The sequence below is a fragment of the Vanrija albida genome (genome assembly GCF_041260175.1).
Source record: "Vanrija albida strain AlHP1 chromosome Unknown contig_4, whole genome shotgun sequence".
Lineage (NCBI taxonomy): Eukaryota > Fungi > Basidiomycota > Tremellomycetes > Trichosporonales > Trichosporonaceae > Vanrija > Vanrija albida.
The window spans coordinates 932,747-949,962 of record NW_027191423.1 but is presented as its reverse complement, the minus strand read 5'-3'; the positions used below and the strand labels follow the sequence as shown (position 1 = coordinate 949,962).

The window sequence follows — 17,216 nt, the reverse complement described above, 5'->3', positions numbered from 1 at the left end:
CCTCCACTCGTCGACACCGAATCCGCGCTCATCAGTCACGGCATGGACGGCCATCTGCGTCATCTACGCGACGACACTTCCACTTGCCTGAACCCACACCACACCACTCCTGCCTCGGCCCCAGCGTACCGCTCCCCAAGCGCAATGTTCGAGCGGACGCTGCAAGACCTGATCCGCGGGCTGCGCGCGCACAAGGCGTCGTCGCGCGCGCAGGAGGAGTCGTTTCTCGCCGAGGCCATGGCCGAGATCCGCAAAGAGCTCAAGGGCAAGGACATGCAGCTCAAGGCCGAGGGCGTGCTGAAGATGTGCTATGTGCGTGTGACGCCTCGAGTTTCCCGACCGCGCGCTCACCCCGCAGCTCATGATGCTGTACCCGATCCCCGCGCCGGCCGGCTTCGCGTTCAACGTGGTCGAGACGATGAGCTCGCCGCGCTATCACCTGAAGCGTGAGCTTTTGCTGTTGGGCAGGGCTGACCGCAGAACTCGGGTACATGGTCGCGCCGATGGCCTTCTCCGGCGACTCGGAGGAGGTGGTCCTCACGGTCAACAGCATCAAGAAGGACCTGCAGTCGCCGCACCTCGCCATCCCGGCGCTGCCCCTCTCCGCGTTGCCGCACCTGCTCTCCCTCTCGCCGAGCCTCGCGCACACGCTCCACCCCGACCTGCTGGTCCTCCTCACGCACTCTTCCGCGCGGATACGGAAGCGCGCCGTCCTGTGCCTCCTGCCGTGCTGGGAAGCGTTTCCAGACGGCCTGCGCGAGGGCTTCCCCCGCCTCCGGGAGCGCCTGCTCGACGAGGACCAGGGCGTCGTCGGCGCGACTGTTAGCGTCGTGATGGAGCTCGCTCGGAGGCAGGGGGGCAGCAACTACCTCCCGCTCGCGCCCGAGCTGTTCACCATCCTCACGAAGAGCAGCAACAACTGGATGCTGATCAAGGTCGTCAAGCTGTTCGCGCTGCTCACGCCCCTCGAGCCGCGCCTCGTTCGCAAGCTCCTCCCCCCGCTCACGGCGCTCATCTCGTCCACATCGGCGATTTCACTGTTGTACGAGTGCGTGCGCACGTGCATCGTCGGCGGCATGCTCGATCCCGACAGAGAAGAGGGCGAGGCGCTGGCTCGCGTGTGTGTCGAGAAGCTCGGCGGGTATCTCCGCGACGAGGGTGGCGACCAGAATCGTGAGTGCGGTCCTGGGAGGAGAACGCTGATCGTCTAGTCCGATACATCGCCCTCCTCGCCATGGTCAAGATCACGCCCACACACCCGTACATGGTTGCAGAGTACCAGGACGAGATTCTCGCGAGCCTCGACGACGCCGACCTGTCGATCCGCATGCGCGCGTTGGAGCTCGTCACGGCCATGGTTGACCGCGGAAACCTGCGCCACATTGTCGACGAGCTACTCACGCATCTTGCTCCGCCAGAGGAGGAGCCGAGCCTGCCCTCGGCCATGTCGTCGCTGGCCGCCGCCGCCAGCAAGACCAAGGCGTCCGACGCAACCGTCACAGCCCAGAACATCTCCCAGTCGCCATCGTACCGCCTGCTCTTGTCCCAGCGCGTGCTCGCCATCATCGCCCACGACACATACCTCCACGTCTCTGACTTTGAGTGGGTCGTGTCTGTCCTCGTCGACATCGCGTACGTCAGCCACGTGGACATCGGCAACCAGGTGCACGACATGCTGCTGGACGTTGTGGCGCGCGTCAAGAGCGTGCGCGGGTACGCTGTCAAGGTGCTCGAGCGGGTCGTCGCCGACGACGAGTTCCGTGACCGCATCAGGGACAAGTCGGGCGAGGACGGTCTGCTCCGCGCTGCCGTGTGGATCTGCGGAGAGTACTCGAGCGAACTCCACTCTCCCCTCAGCACCATCTCGGCCCTTCTCACCCCGTCACTGGCTCAGGCGCCGTCTGCTGTCGTGGCGCTCTCCCTCCACGCCGCGGCCAAGGTGTTCGGCCACTACGCGGCAACAATCTCCTCGTCGTGGTCTGCCGACCTGCACGAGGAGTGCAAGAACGTCGTCGCAAGCATCCGCTCTGGCGCAGAGCCGTTCCTGTACAGCGCAGACATCGAGGTGCAGGAGCGCGCCGTCGAGCTTACCCAGCTCCTGGCGTTTGTCAACGCTGACTTGAACAACCACACACCACCCAAGCCTTCAGCTCCGGTCGAGTCGATCCCCGGCGTCGAAGGCGGCTTCGAGGACGACAGCTCAGCCGCCGACAATGCCGAGCCCCCCTACCCCAAGTCACTGTTCCTCTTCGAGCCCCTGTTTACCTCGCACGAGCTCAACTCGGTCGCATACATGGCCCAGGAGGCCGTTCGCATCCCCGACGGCATCGACCTCGACAAGCCGATCGTCCCGAACAACGGCTTTGCCGGCATCCAGGACGACGATGACGCTGAGAGCGAGGATGAGAAGCAGGATGTCGACCTCGGCGAGGGTGGCGGAGCCGGTATGGAAGAGCTCCGCCGCGTCCTCCGTGACCAGGAACGCAAGGGCAAGAAGACCAAGGGCAAGGGTAAGAAGCCCGAGGGCGACCTCACCGCTGCGGAGCGGGCTGAGCGGTTAAAGGTGAGTTGGGGGGCCAACTGGACCAGAACACAACTGACTCTGTCAGAAACGGGCAAGCAAGCGCGAGCGGGCGAGGAACGACCCGTACTACCTCTACGACAAGAAGGACGACGACGACGACATTGACGATATCCCTATAGTGCGACTAGACGACTCGGAGCTGGCTGCGGCCGAGGCGCCAGCGCCTACAAAGGTCAAGTCGAAGAAGAAGCGCGCGCCAGTGCTCGCGCCTCCGCCAGAGTTTGACCGGAACGGCGAGATGCCCGAGGGTGCTGCGCCTGTCGCTCCTGCTGCGGTGGACGCTCGGCCCAAGTCTGGGCTGGCGGCGGTCGACTTGCGCACGCCTGGGCCTGCTGCGTCCCGACCAACCGGCCGCTACGACGAGTACGATGAGGACGGACTGCCCCCGCGCTCGGCCGTCGCGACGCCGGCGCCTGCCACACCGGCGCCTGTCACTCCTGCCGAGTCGCCGTCAATAGCGGATGCACCGGCAGACGAGGCGCAGGCGGTCAAGGTGGTCAAGGTGAAGCGCAAGAAGAAGAGGGCTGCGGTGTAGAGTGGCGTAGGGCTGCGGTGTAGAGTCGGGTAGGGATGTATTCTCGCATATGCGCGTCGTTATGACAAGTGACACGGCCCGTAGTGTACATGCACAATCTACAACGACAAATTACACCAGAGCATGGTAGTTGTACTTGAGCCAGGACGCCTGCTCCGGCGTCGGCTGGAACAGGGGCATGGCCGCCGCCTGGGCAAGCACCCCCTCGGCGCCGCCGCGAAACTCGATCGCCTCGAGGAGCAGGCGCACAGCGAGCAGCGCGGGGCGGTCGGCGTCCGGTCCGCCCCTCGGCGCCGTCACGGCGTCGATGGCGAGCAGCTCGCCCAGCAGGGCCGGGGTGTCGGGCTGCGCCGGCGCGGCGCCACCGGCGGCATCGAGGACGCTGCGCAGCGCCCAGGGCTGGGCCGCGGCGCGCGCCTCCCCCGACCGGGGGGCGAGGAAGCGGCGGTACGCGCCCGCCCCGGCCGACGTCGCGATGGCCTCGAAGTGGACGCGGGCCTGGGGTCAGCACGAGACAGGCCGCCACGCACCTCGCTATTCGTCGCCTCGTCCGCACCGTAGACGTGCGCGCAGACGGCGCGCACCACCGCCGCCATGAGGCCGGGGAGCGTGCGGCGCACGGCGCCGGCGAGAGCGATGCGCTGGCGTCAGCTCTGGCGCAGCAGCGACTCACGAGACGCCCCGAGGCCGCCGACACGTCGTCGCCGTCGCGCATCGCTTCGAACTCGGCCCGCAGCTCGTCCAGCCGGCGGTGGGACTGCTCGAAGCTCTCCGCGAGGGCCGCCACACGCTCCTGAGGGTCAGCGATGCAGGCGCCGCGCCCACCTCACGTCGTCGCCGGCCCGCATCGCTTCGATCTTGGCCCGCAGCTCGTCCAGCCGGCGGTGGGCCCGCGCGCTGCTCTCCCCGAGGCGCGGTACACGCTCCTGATAGTCATGGGGGGTGGCCGCCCAGCTCACCTCGAGCGATGTCTTGCGCGCCTTGCCCGCGGCGTAGGGGTCGAGCGCCGCCGCGCCGAGCGGCTCGCTCGGTATCGGCGACAGCGTGCTCGTCTCGGCCTGCGCCAGCGCTGCCGCCTTCCTCGCCTTGCGCCTATCCCGCTTGGCCTGGTTCTTTGCAAAGTTCGGCCCGCGGGTCGTCATGTCGCCTGCTGTTGGTTGAGGATGATGTGGTCAAGCAAGTCGGTGGCTCAAGTGGTTTGCATCTTCGACCCTGCCGCCTCGCCACCGTGCCTGACCTTGCGTCTCTGAAACCGATGCATCCAGCATCCACAAACGCACTTCAGCGCCGCATCCACAAACGCACCTCAGCGCCGCCTCCCGCTCCAGCCAACCTCACGCCGCTGCGCGGCGTGCGGCGCTCGGCGCAATCATCGATACGTGCATGCAACCTTCTACGCTACACCTAGGCGGCCTAGGCAGCCACTCGTCGCGATCCAAGACCGCTGTTGAACCCTGTACGTCCGCGGTTTCCTCGGCCACGGTATGAGCCACGCGCTCCTCCTCTCCTCTCCTGTCGTCCGCCCGATCCACCCGCTGCTTGTCCGTCGCGGTTGGTCGTGCGCTCGTTTCCAGGGCCCTGGCCGAGCTTGACGTCGAGCGTCTTCTCGTTCTGCTCGACCATGAGCACGGCGCGCTCGGCGAGCTGCTGCGCCAGGCGCTGCACCTCGGTCTGCTCGACACGGTGGAAGACGACAACCTGGTCAATCTGGTCGAGCGAGGCGGCAAGCTCGTCAGTGTAGATCATGCGCGAGATGATCGACGTGACAGTCTGCTGGGGCAGGTCAAAGGTGGCGGCAAGGTGGGCGAGGGAGAGCGAGGCGTAGTAGGGGGCGTAGGTGAAGAGGTAGGTGCGCAGGCCCTCCTCCTGGATGCGGCGAGCGAGCATCGTCTCGACGTCCTTGACGTCGTCGAGCAGCTGCCAGATCTTGATCGACAGGATGAGGTCGCGGGCACGCTCCCACTCGCCAGCCTGCAGAGCCTTGGAGGCCTTGATGATGTGGTCGCGAGTGTTCTCGGGAGGGCCCATGAACGCCTGCTTGTCGGCAAGGTCGAGGAGACGCTTGAACGTCTTGGAGGCAATGCGGCGGCGCTGCTCCTCGGTGTCGACCGAAGCGAGCAGAGGAATCTCAACGAGCATGCACGAGGTGAGGTAGGCAGCCTCGAGGAGCTCGATGTTGAGGTGCATGTGGAAGGGGAGGAGGCGGCGCTTCTCGATCAGCTCCTGCTCGGGCGAGAGCTGGAGGTTGTAGCGCTGGACGGCCTGGGCGAGGAGCTCCTTCTGGCGCTGCGTCTGGAACATCTCCGAGAGGATCTGCTGGCACTCGTTGATGAAGCCACGGCGGAACGCGGCCAGACCAAGCTGGACCAGAGCACGGTTGTACATGATCTGGGTGGTGACGTCGGCGTGCTGGATCGTGTCCTGGAGGTGGGACATGAGGAGCAGGTCGCGGGCCTGGTGGTAGCGGGCGTGGATAGCGTGGTTGAAGATGTGGGCAAGGATGGCACGGGCGCGGAGGAGGGGAGCGTCCGAGTGGTAGATGTAGACGCAGAGGAGGTGGATGAGGGCGCTGGCGTCGCGCTTGACGCCAAAGGGAGTGATCTCGGACTGGAGGGTGCCGATCGACTTGGCGACGGCGGCCTCGAAGTGGTCGACAATAGAGTCGGGCTTCGAGTAGACGTGCTCAAGACGGCGCATGACGGCACGGACAGTCTGGTCGGCCCACTTCTCGCGCTCAAAGAGCACCTGCGCCTTGGTGATGGCGACGTAGAGGGGAGCCTCCTCACGCAGGCGAGCAATGTACTCGGTACCGTGCTCGTGCGCGTCAGTGTGCTGGAGCGTCTTGGTGAACTCGTTGTCGAGGTTCTCGAGCAGGCTGACAACGTTGCCAGTAACGGCGACACGGTCACCAGCCTTCTCGGGGACTCTCTCAACAAGGTCATCGTACTCCTCGACGTTGTCCTTGACAACGTACTCCTTGTGCTCAAGGAGGAGCTGGATGAGCTGCTCAAACTCCTTGAGGCACAGGACCCACGAGTCGTGGGGGATCGAGGCGAGGTTCTGCGAGTAGTCGAGACGCGCGGGGATGAGGGCGAGGAGGACGCGGATCTTCTGGTACGTCGTCTCCGAGACCTCGAGGAGCTTGGTGAGGATGCGGATAGTCTCGGCACGGTCCGTGTTCTTCTTACCACGCTGCTCAAAGATGTCACGGAGGGTCTTGAAGACGCCGTCGGCCGTGAGGTTGAGCTGGCGGCCACCGCGGCCGATGGTGGTGAAGTCGTCGTCACCGCCCTGCTCGCCCTCAACAACAGTGCGGACAGCCTTGACCTTCTCGACCTTGGGGGGAACGTTGGCAGCGTCGTACGCGGCCGTGTACGCGACGGGGTCGGCGACGTACTGGGCAATGACGCCCTCAAACTCCTTGGCCTTCTTTTTCAACGTCTGCTTCATGGAGTTGAGCGCCTTGCTCTTGGCACCGGGCATCTTCTTGGTCGCCGACTTCTCGCTGGCAATCGTGTCGTTGACATCCTTCTCGAGCTCGGTGATGGTCTGGAGGAAGGCAGGGGGGATGTGGCCGGCAGGAGGGGTGGCCGAGGCGGTCATGGACGTCTGGTGGCGCGTGATGAAGCGGATGAGCTTGTCGAGCTCGGCCGAGGCAGCGACCCAGTCCGAGGCAGCACCGCCCGACTTGGTAGCGTTCTGGATCGAGGTGATGGCGGCGTCCATCTCGGCGAAGCTGCGGTGGGTTAGGTCGTGTCGGGCGACCCGTGCTGCGGCTTGTTCACTCACCGCTTGTCCTTGGCCGAGAGGACGCGGATCTTCTCTTCCTCGTCGTCCGAGTCCTCATCTGACGAGGCGCCGCGCAAGAACTTGTTCGCCTGGGGGGGTCAGCTGCCACGTCCGCGCGCGAGCAAACAACACGCACGCCACCGCCGACGTCCGAGTCCGAGTCATCGTCGCTCATCTCCTCCTCCTCGTCCGAGCTGTCATCGTCGCTGTCGTCGCTGTCATCGCCGCCGCGGAGGAAGTTTGAGCGCTGGGGCTTCTCGTCCTCGGAGCCGGAGCGGAGGGACTCGTCCTCAGAGTCCGAGTTGTCGCTCGAGTCTGAGCCGAGCTTGGCAAAGAAGGACATGGTGGTGGTTTTTCGTGTGGGTCTCGCTGGTGGTGCGAGGTTTTGGGCGGAGAGGGGGGAGGGAGGGGTGGGGGTCGTGGGGTGTTCGCTGCGCGACTTGACTGCCTTTTAGTGGGGTGCTTCAAGTGGACGCGGTGGCGCGAGTTTTTGGTGTTTCCAAGGTTGAAACGGCGCGACTTGTACGAGCAACGACGGCGACGACGAACAATGAGCAGCGAGCAGCCAGCATCCACCGAGCAAGGACGCATGGCCCATAGAAAAAAATGCCACGAAAGGAAACCCTGAATTGACCCCGTAATGCCGTCTAGCTGGACTCAGGCACGGGCATACAGTCAGTCGCGTGTGGCATACAAGCCATGCAGAGTGATGATGCATATGCTCTCTAGATAGTCGCTGCCGTCGTCCCCTACGCCCCAAGCATCTCATCATGCACAGCCGCCTCCTCGGCCGCGTCAGGGCCTTGCTCGTACCCGCTCACGTACTCCTCCCACAGTGCCTTGCAGTCGACGTTCGCACCCAGCTTGGCGCACATGAGGAACGCGCCACTGAGCTTGCGGTTGAGCGAGTAGGTCGGCACGGGTGGCGGCGTGAGACGGTGCTCGAGCATGACGGGGATGAGCTCCCGGACTTTGTCCGTGACAGTCTGCTCCGCAAAGGGGAACTTGCCCTCGTAGCGGAATGGGCCTGGTGTGTTAGTGGCAGCCGGTTCCGGTCGTGTTTGACTCACTCGCTAGCAAGGCCATCGACTCGAGGTGTGCGTCGACCATGACGTCCGCCTCCTCGCCAGTGAGGTACCCGAGTGCCACGCTCTCCGTCTTCATGACCTCGCGGTCGCCGTCCAGCGCCGCCTGCAGGAGGCGGTACCACCCGTCCATAAACTCCTTCGTGTACGCACGGGACGCGCCAAAGTCGATGAGCTGGATCTTGCCGCTGGCGCCGTCGTACATGAAATTGGCCCAGTTGGGGTCTGTCTGCATGAAGCGGAATTGGAACAGCTCCTGGAGGCAGAGGCGCATCATGTTGGTTCCGATCTGGCGGGTTAGCTGCTAGCACGTCTCTCGTAACCCACAAAGTCACGCTGCTCCTGCGACATGCCCTTCATCTGGCTGAGCGGCCGCCCCGTCATCCACTCGGTCGTGAGCACCTTGCCCGTGGTCCCCTCGTCAACGACACGCGGCACCTCGAACACGGCGTCGTCCTTCAGCAGGCGGTGGAAGCGGTTCCCGGCGGCTCCCTCGCGAATGTAGTCGCACTCGTCCTCGAGCTCGCGCTTCATGACGGCGATCGTGTTCTGGAGGTACAGGCCCTTGGGGAGGACAGCGGACCCGCGCAGCAGGATGGACAGGTTGGCAATGTCCGAGTCGATCGACGACGAAACGCCCGGGAACTGGATCTTGACGGCGACCGGCGTGCCGTCGGTGAGGACAGCGCGGTGCACCTGCCCGATCGACGCGGAGGCCACTGGCGTGCGGTCAAACGCGGCGAACAGGCTCTTCCAGTCCGCTCCCAGCTCGGCCGTCATCACCTTCTCCATCTGCCAGTCGGGCATGTAGTTTGCGTGCGCCTGCACCTGGTGGAGGACGCGCTCAATCTCGGGCGGCAGCATGGCGTTGTCTGGCGTTAGCGGTGCCACACCCGAAACCCACCCTGTATGCTCATGAACTGTCCGAGCTTGAGCGCGGCGCCGCGCATGCGTCCCAGCGTCGCGACCAACCGGCGCACATTCGCGTCGCTCATGAACACGCTCCCCTGGCCGCCGCCGCCGGCCGTGCGGCGGATCGTCTCGGTCGCAGCGCCGATGCCGAGGGACAGGCCGAGGGCTGAGGTGTGAGCACTGCGCGACAGCACCGGGCAACTTACACCCGTAGTGGAACAGCCGGCCAAGGCGCGACGACGGCACTGTCGACGCACGCAGCGCCACGGGCTCGTCCTCGGCATCCCTGCTGATCTCGGGCAGCTTGAAGTCGGGCTCGGACGGCAGTGGTGGCTCTGCCTCAGCCACGGGTGCAGGCTCGGGGTCCTCTATTTGCTCAATCGCGGCTTCCACTGCTGTCGCAGGTTTTGGCGGGGCAGGCGGGGCTGATGGAGGAGGAGGTGGTGGCGGCGGTTTGGGGATGTTCTGCTCGGGCACGGCGCGGAGGGGAGCGTCGGGCAGGCGAACAGGTTCTGGCCTCGGCGCCGGTGGGGGAGGTGGGGGGTAGAATGCGGGGTCGACGGTGCTGCCGCTCGCGGCAGCGGAGCTCGCGTAGCTGCTCGAGGCAGTTGGAGCCGGCTCGCGCCGCTCGTACCCCGCCCCAGCAGCGGCACTCACGCGCGGCCCATTCGCCGCGGCGACCTCCTCGATCTCGATGGCGACGGCGCGCGCGAAGACGCGGTAGGCCGCGGACGCGAGGGCGCCGCTCGCCTGCGGGGGCACGGGTGGGGGCATTGTCGCTGCGTGGGGCGGTGTGTCTGTCGCTGTTGTTGTCGACTCGGAGGAGGCAGGAAGCCGGTGGGTCGGTCCGGAACGGCGCGGATTAGATATCTGTTATGCGAGATTGCTCGCCCGTGGACATTTTGTGGGCCGCATGGGTGGGCCGACATTTGGCTAAAGGCGGGGCTCCAGCGTTGAAATGCCTAATAGTCGGGAAGGCGCGGACATTAGAAAATGGACAGGCAGCGAATAACAAAATGGCTGGCAGGCGTCGCGATGACGATGAGAGCTAGAGAATTCGGTCAGGTCAGGTGCTGGCCGGTCGGTCCATCTGACCGGACGCCGCTCAACGCCTCGCTCGTCGATACCCTTCGACGTCGCCTCGCCTCGACTCGCCCATTGTCGTACCACGGACTCGACCGCTGCGACAACGTCCGAGCGACTGTCCCATCCGTGCGTATATAGTCGCAACGCGCGACATCCCCCTCACACAGACATCATCGTCGCCCGTCACAGTCACTACCAACTTTTTTTCTTCCACCCTCACCATGTCATTCCGCCAGCCCCTGCGCTGCTGCCGCGGCGCGGCCCAGACGCTCCGCGCGCAGGCCGCACGCCGCGCACCAGGTGAGCACGCCGTGCCGTGCCCCCGCTGACCCCAGCTGCGCGCGCCTACTCGTCGCAGCACAGCAACCCCGCCTCGTTCGGCAAGCTGGCCGGCCTCGCGGCCTCGTCGGCCGCCGCAGCCTTCACCCTCACCATGGCGTACAACTACTACAAGCGCCCGGACGGCGTCGCAAAGCTCGACATGGTGCCAAACGTCGTCGCGCTCGAGGCCGGCGGCGAGACGTGGGAGCCAGTCCATGCCCGCGAGCAGGACGACCCCCAGGTATGTTTGGGCCATCTCGGGCTCTTCAAGATTGAGCTACCACTCCGTGTGTCGCGCGCCTGCTTTTTCTCCCTGGTAGCGAGCAGAGCTAACGCCCCCAGAACCCCATGCGTATCCGCATGGCGACGTGGGTGACCAACATGCAGGACCACATTGTCAAGGGGCTGGAGGCGCTGGAGGCCTCCGCGCCCCCCGACGGAGAGCACGCCCCAGCGACCTTCTTCCGTGACCACTGGATCCGGCCGAGCGGGGGCGAGGGCAGCTCGTGCGTGCTGTCTGGTGGGCGCGTGTTCGAGAAGGCGGGTGTCAACGTGTCGATTGTCGAGGGCAAGCTGTCCAAGGGCGCCCAGGCGCAGATGCGCAACGACCACAGCAGCATTCCCATCTCGGACGAGCCGCTGCCCTACTTTGCGACGGGTGTGTCCATCGTCATCCACCCGCGCAACCCCCACGCGCCGACGACACACCTCAACTACCGCTACTTTGAGCTCGCCGACCCCAAGAACCCGGACGGCGAGCCGCTCGCGTGGTGGTTTGGCGGAGGCGCAGACCTGACGCCAAACTACTTTTACGAGGAGGACGCCGTGCACTTCCACCAGACGCTCAAGGACGCGTGCGACAAGCACAGCGCAGACTACTACCCCGCGTACAAGAAGTGGTGCGACAAGTACTTCTACCTCCCGCACCGTGGCGAGACGCGCGGCATCGGCGGCATCTTCTTCGACGACCTGACGACCTCGTCCGAGATCCACGGCGACAAGAAGCCCAGCCGCGACGAAATCTTCGAGTTTGTCAAGTCGGCCTCGAGCGCGTTCCTCCCCGCCTACATCCCCATCGTGCAGCGACGCCACGGACAAAAGTACGACGACCTCCAGCGCAGGTGGCAGCTCGTCCGCCGCGGCCGCTACGTCGAGTTCAACCTCCTGTACGACCGCGGAACAAAGTTCGGCCTCAACATCCCCGGTGCCCGTGTCGAGTCCATCCTCATGTCCTTGCCAGAAGTCGCCCGCTGGGAGTACATGACCCCGCTGGGTACAAAGGGATCAGGCACCCCCGAGGAGAAGCTCATCGACGTGCTCAAGACGACGCACGACTGGATCAAGTAGAAGACAAAACACAGGCAGCAGCTGGGCGGTAGTAGTAGTGGATAGAGTAGAAGGCGGCATTGCACCATGGCGCGTCCGTATCTCTGCATCATATGATCTATTCTGGTTGTACAACAGGGCATCGAGGGTACCAAAGGACAGTGTGGGGCAGGGGCTATGCCAAAGCCGGTGCAGATGGCGTGCGAGCGCTCGCCGGTGTTGGCGTCGACGGCACAGCCAGCTTGGGAGTAGGCGGCACTTCGGTCGATGGCGCGCCCGTCGCCGGCGGTAACCTCTTGGTGGGCTTGCCGACGACAGCCTGTGTTCTCAAGTCCTTGTTGTCAATGGCGATCGACTTGGTGCACTGTGTTGTGTCAGACTGGATACTCCCCACCAACCACAGCAACTCACATTTGACGTCTTGTAGATGCCCACGAGGCGGTGAGCAAGCTCGAACATGTCATTGCGCAGCGAGATGACAATGAACTGCGCCGCCTGCGTCTTGGACTGGATGTAGTTGGCCACAATCGACACATTCTTGAAGTCGAGTGCGGCGTCAATCTCGTCCATGAAGTAGAGAGGCGTCGGCTTGAAGACGTGCAGCGCAAACACAAGCGCAAGCGAGGCGAGCGTCTTCTCACCACCAGACAGGTTGGCAATGGGGCGCCAACTCTTCTTGGGCGGCATAATGGAGAGCACAACGCCTTCCGAGAATGGGTCCATCGTGTCGACAAGCTCAATCTCGGCGTTACCACCCATGGTGATCATCTGAATGGTCAGCTCGTGCTAGTGCCACTGGTGTCAGCTTACCTGGTACATCTCCTTGAGCTTGGAGCTGATCGCCGAGAAGCCGGCCATAAACTCGTCGAGTCGAACCTTGCGCAGGTCGTCGTAGCGCTGCTTGGCAGCGTCACGCTGGCTGGTGACCGCCTCGAGATCGCGGGCGCGCTCAAGGAACTCGGCTTCGCGGCGACGGTACTCGTGAAGGACGTTGAGATTGGGCTTGGCCTTGGCAGTCTCCTCCTCAAGCGCAGTGATCTCTGCCGTCAGGATGTCCTTGTCGACACCACGAAGCTCGTCGGGGCTGTATTCAACGAGCTCGAGAGAGTCATGCTTGGACTTCTTCTGCTTCGGCTCGGCGTCGTCGGCCTCTGCATCTCCGTCGGCCGCTTCAGCCGCGTTGTCCGCGTCAGCAGGCTTAGCGGCCTCCTCGTCGTCCTCCTCTTCCTCGCTACATCCCTGTCAGCCCTTTCCCCAGCCGCACAACTCCACTCCACTCACTCAATGTAGGCAAGCTCAAGCTCCTCGTGGCGCTTGGACCAGTGACGGTACTTGTCCTTGCTGTCCTTCTGAACACGGCCGTTGTCCTCAATCTTCTGCTTGATGTCCATCTCGAGCTTGCGGAACGCGTTGACCTCGGTAGATGCCTCGTCCAGGTCGGCCTTGGACTGAGCAAGTGCCTCCTGAACGTCGATGCTGGCGTCCTGAGCCTCCTGCACCTTCTCGCGAATGATCGCCAGGTCTGCCGAGCACGCCTGCAGGTCACCCTCGACAACGTCGAGCTCGCCCTGGGCCTCCTCAGCCTTGGCCGTGTTGGCTTGAATAGCCTTCTCAAGCTTCTCAGCGTCACGAATGGACTTGGCCTGGCCGACCTCGGCCTTGGTGATGGCCTCGCTTGCGAGGTCGAGCAGTCCCTTCGTGTTGGCAAACTTGGACTGAATGGCACGCAGCTTGACACCGCCGACCTCCAGAATCTTGTTCTGAAGCTCCTTGATCTGCTCGTTGATGCCGCTCGACTTGCTTCGCAGCTTGTCGGCTTCAGCAGTGAGCGAGGCGATCTCGGAGTCAAGGGTCTTGATGCGCTTCTCGTCGCCCAAGTCAGGCTTGCTCTGCGACCTAGGCAATGTCAGCAACGCCCAGCACAGCCAACTCACTGCAACTCGGACAGGCGCTTCTCGGCCTCCCCGATGCGCTTCGATCCAGTTTGAATGTCGAGCTCGATCTTCTCCATCTCGATCTCGATCTCTGGGAGGCGCTTGCGAAGCTGAGCGACCTCTTGCTCGGCAGCTCGCTTCTCGGCCTGCGCAGAAGAGAGCTTCTCCTCGGCAGCATGGCACTCCTTCTCGTAGCCGTGCACAACCTCAGGAGCAACCTTGTCGGCGGTGAACTTTGAGTTCATGCCGCCGCGGGCAACACGAGTGCCACCACCCGACATGGTACCCGAGGGGTCGATCAGCTGGCCGGCAAGGGTAACAACACGCCAGCGCTTCTTTCCGTAACCGATGCGCTGAGCCTGCTGGAGGTCGTCGGCGACGAGCGTGTTGAAAACGCCCTTGTAGAACGCCGGCGCAAACTTGGGGTCCTTCGGCTTGATGAGGTCGAAGAGGCGGGGCACACCCTCCGGCGTCTCGATGCGGCTGAGATCGCGAGGAGGGAGCTTGTCGAGAACCATGAAGGAAGCACGGCCGACATTGCCCTTGCGAAGGTGCTCAATACAGGCCTGACCCTGCTCGACAGTGTCGACAACCAGGTTGTTCAAGGCACCACATGCGGTCGTGACAGCCACATCGTACTTCTCGTCGATGACACCGAGGTCACCAAGACGGCCGTGGAAGCCCTTGATACGGCCCTGGGCCTTGAGCTTGTTGAGACTGGCAAGGACGGCATTCTCCGACTTGTCGGCAGCGAGAGACGCCTTGGCCTCGTCGACCTTCTGGCGAGCCGACGACGCCTTGGAGCGAAGCTCCTCAAATTGGGAGGTGAGAGTCTGAAGCCTGGACTCGGCGTCGGCAAGCTGCTTCTTCGCCTGGACAGCCTCCTTCTTCAGAGCCTTGTACTCTTCTTGCTTTGCGCTTGCGCCCTGCTCAACGTCCTTGAGGGCTGTGCGAGCCTCCTCCAAGGCGGCCTGAGCAGTGGTGGCCTTGCCAGCAAGCAAGTCACGCTCGGACTGAGCGACATCGATAGCCGACTGCTTTTCGCTAATCTTGGCTGTCCAGGGCTCGAGCTCGCGCTGTTTGGCCTCTATCTTGATCGTGAACTCGTCGGTCTTGTCCTTGAGACTGTCGCGAACCTCCTCGAGTTCGGCCTCCTCGACCTCGAGCTTCTTCTCGAGCTCAGCCACCTTTGTGCGGTTGGACTCGATCTCGCCGGCGCAGTTTTCAGCAGTGACATGGGCCTCTGACTTGGCGTGAGAATCCTGGTATCGTTAGCGAGGGCACAGTCTAGGACGCTCACGTCTTGAATCGACTTCTTGAGCTTCTTCTGTTTGGTCGACAAGTGCTTCTTCTTCTCCTGGAGTGCAACCTCCTCCTTCTCGATGCGCTTGGTGTCCTTGACCAGAGCGTCAGTGAGACGCTTCACCTCGCCAAAGGTGGCGAGCTTCTCGTCGTGGTCTTTCTGCAGGTCCTCGATTTGGGCCAGGTGATGCGCATTGCGCTCCTGCTCCTCGGACAGCTCGGCAGTGAGCGAGTCGATCGCCTTGGTCGTGAGCTCGATATTGTTCTGCAGCGTGTACATGTGGTACTGCCACAAAAGCGACTTCTTGCGAGTGAGATCGTTGGTGTCGCGAAGGAAGGACTCGGCCTCCCTCTTCTTGTCCTGCAAGAGTTAGGTGTTGTCCATAAACACGATCACGTACCTCGAGAGACGCCTTCTCGCGCTCCACGACGCGGAGACGGTTCATCTTCTCCCCGCGCTCCTCGCTTAAACCCTCGACCTCGAGCGACGCCTGCTCGATGGGCTCCTTGTACTTGGTCGTGCCGATAATGTCCTCGAGATACTCGAGGAGGCCATCCTCGTGCTCGTTCCCGGCCTTGGCCTTCATGAGGGCGATCGACTCGACCTCACCCTGGAGGATGAGGAAACGGTTGTGGTCCAGGTCGATGCCCTTGCCCTTGAGGAGGGTAGTGACCTCGGTGAAGGTACTGTTGCGGTCGTTGATGGTGTAGCGCGACGAGTTGTTACGGAACGCGGTACGATTGACAACGAGCTGAGAGTTGGGGACGAGGAGGAAGTCGTCCACACCGGGCTGCAAAGTCAGCGACTGCTTCATAGCTGTGACCCACCAGATCGACAATCTCGCGGAACCACACCTCCACGGAGCAGCTCTCAAGGCCCTCTTTGCCTGCAGAGTTGTGGATGAGCTCGCTGAGCTTTCCCTGGCGCATCTTGCTGGCGCGGTAGCCGAAGACGAACAGGAGGGCGTCGATGGTGTTGCTCTTGCCACTGCCGTTGGGGCCAACGATGGAGCTGAATGACTTGTGGAATGGGCCAATCTCCTGACGCCCAGCATACGACTTGAAGTTGACAAGCACGAGCTTGTGGATGACAAGACGCGGCTTGGGGCCGGCAGCGGGAGGTGGAGGAGCGGGAGTGGCCATGAGAGTTGGGCGGGGGGCGGCCCCGCGCGCCGGGGTCTTGGGAGGAAGGACATGGGCCATGTCTGGAGACGAGTCGGGTGAGATGGGATCCGAGTTGGTCTGCTTCTTCGGCGTCACGGGAACTGGGGTCGCAGAGCCCTCGCGGGCAGTGGGCTCTTGCGGACCATCGGGGGTCGGGGTCGGAGCGTCGTCAACCTCGGCGCCGCCGGGCGACGACGCTTGTGGTGAGACCGACTTGGCCGGTGCAGGGATCAAGTCTTCGAGGTCTTCCTCAGAGTCCGAGGATTCAACCACCCTCCTCTTCGCCTTGGCCGCCTTCGGGACGGGCTTCTCGGGGCTCGTCGGGGCTGACTCGGGCTCCGCCTCGGGCTCCGCCTTGACCTGGGGCTCGGGGGTGGGCGAGGCAGCAGTAGCCGCACGAGCAGACCGCCGCTTGGATGCAGGTGCAGGAGTCTTGGCCTTGGCCGCAGACGTCCTCTTCGCAGGAGCCTTCTTGGCGATGGGGGCCTCGTCGTCGCTGTCGGCCTCGGCTTCTGGTGTCGGCGAGGCTGGAACCACCTTGCGTGCCCTTGTTGAACGTGTCGGCGCGGGAGGAGCCTCTGTAGCAGTGCTCGCTGCCCGGGTGGACCGTCTTGGAGGCATGGTGGGGGTTGTTGAATGCTGTGTGATTGTGAGTCTCGACGATTGTCAGGCCTCGCGCTTTGTTGTTGTTTTGTTGTTGTGCTCCCTCCAGAAAGCATACGCGTGGGCCTGGCTGGGGGGGCGGGATTAGGGACGGTAATAATGCCACGTGGGGGGTGTGGCGGGTGACGGTGCGGAATCAAATTCATCCGAGCTCAACAAGCTCAAGGTTGTATTCAGAGAAGTGGTGAGGCGTTTGAATGATAGAATACAAGGGCCGAGTCAGTGAGCGTGCTTCATGCAAGACGACGACCAGAGGCCGTCTGGGCGAGTTGGCTGAGTGCATCGTTGTCTGATGCGCAAAATGGCATCTCTCACGAAACCTGCCCTTTGTCATGAAGGCGGAACAATGACTGCATATCGTGGGACCGGAATATGCCACGGTTGTCAAGATGGGAACCGGGCGCGTGTCGACGACGACTGAAGCGTGTCGTGTGCGTGCCTGGTGTCCCTCATCCATTCATTGCTCACACACACTGACGGACCGGGTCGAGTTGTGCCCGAGATGATGCTGGCAG

General features: G+C 63.5%; 6 protein-coding genes across 6 annotated transcripts; 2 read left to right on the top strand and 4 right to left on the bottom strand.

Moving 5' to 3' along the window:
- Nucleotides 1-144: 144 nt before the first annotated feature.
- On the top strand, nucleotides 145-3,119 carry APL5 (AP-3 complex subunit delta; the record flags this gene model as incomplete). Its single annotated transcript, XM_069353585.1, has 5 exons — nucleotides 145-312; nucleotides 359-446; nucleotides 481-1,173; nucleotides 1,212-2,563; nucleotides 2,610-3,119. 5 exons carry the CDS (start codon nucleotides 145-147, stop codon nucleotides 3,117-3,119), a joined length of 2,811 nt encoding a protein of 936 aa, XP_069208227.1.
- A 111-nt stretch (nucleotides 3,120-3,230) lies between these two features.
- Q8F55_005088 (uncharacterized protein) lies at nucleotides 3,231-4,261 on the bottom strand (the record flags this gene model as incomplete). The annotated part of the gene is made up of 5 exons (XM_069353584.1): nucleotides 3,231-3,617; nucleotides 3,650-3,760; nucleotides 3,793-3,912; nucleotides 3,950-4,045; nucleotides 4,079-4,261. The coding sequence occupies 5 exons, from the start codon at nucleotides 4,259-4,261 to the stop codon at nucleotides 3,231-3,233; spliced, it is 897 nt and encodes a 298-aa protein (XP_069208226.1).
- Nucleotides 4,262-4,532: 271 nt separating this feature from the next.
- On the bottom strand, nucleotides 4,533-7,251 carry NIP1 (Translation initiation factor 3 subunit c; the record flags this gene model as incomplete). The annotated part of the gene is made up of 3 exons (XM_069353583.1): nucleotides 4,533-6,855; nucleotides 6,909-6,997; nucleotides 7,045-7,251. The coding sequence occupies 3 exons, from the start codon at nucleotides 7,249-7,251 to the stop codon at nucleotides 4,533-4,535; spliced, it is 2,619 nt and encodes an 872-aa protein (XP_069208225.1).
- Nucleotides 7,252-7,657: 406 nt separating this feature from the next.
- On the bottom strand, nucleotides 7,658-9,679 carry Q8F55_005086 (uncharacterized protein; the record flags this gene model as incomplete). Its single annotated transcript, XM_069353582.1, has 5 exons — nucleotides 7,658-7,935; nucleotides 7,979-8,282; nucleotides 8,321-8,865; nucleotides 8,898-9,071; nucleotides 9,112-9,679. The coding sequence occupies 5 exons, from the start codon at nucleotides 9,677-9,679 to the stop codon at nucleotides 7,658-7,660; spliced, it is 1,869 nt and encodes a 622-aa protein (XP_069208224.1).
- A 533-nt stretch (nucleotides 9,680-10,212) lies between these two features.
- HEM13 (Coproporphyrinogen-III oxidase) lies at nucleotides 10,213-11,659 on the top strand (the record flags this gene model as incomplete). The annotated part of the gene is made up of 3 exons (XM_069353581.1): nucleotides 10,213-10,291; nucleotides 10,327-10,553; nucleotides 10,655-11,659. 3 exons carry the CDS (start codon nucleotides 10,213-10,215, stop codon nucleotides 11,657-11,659), a joined length of 1,311 nt encoding a protein of 436 aa, XP_069208223.1.
- A 154-nt stretch (nucleotides 11,660-11,813) lies between these two features.
- Nucleotides 11,814-16,659, bottom strand: SMC4 (Structural maintenance of chromosomes protein 4; the record flags this gene model as incomplete). The annotated part of the gene is made up of 8 exons (XM_069353580.1): nucleotides 11,814-12,002; nucleotides 12,050-12,406; nucleotides 12,449-12,869; nucleotides 12,920-13,534; nucleotides 13,573-14,834; nucleotides 14,873-15,235; nucleotides 15,276-15,665; nucleotides 15,703-16,659. 8 exons carry the CDS (start codon nucleotides 16,657-16,659, stop codon nucleotides 11,814-11,816), a joined length of 4,554 nt encoding a protein of 1,517 aa, XP_069208222.1.
- Nucleotides 16,660-17,216: the final 557 nt, after the last annotated feature.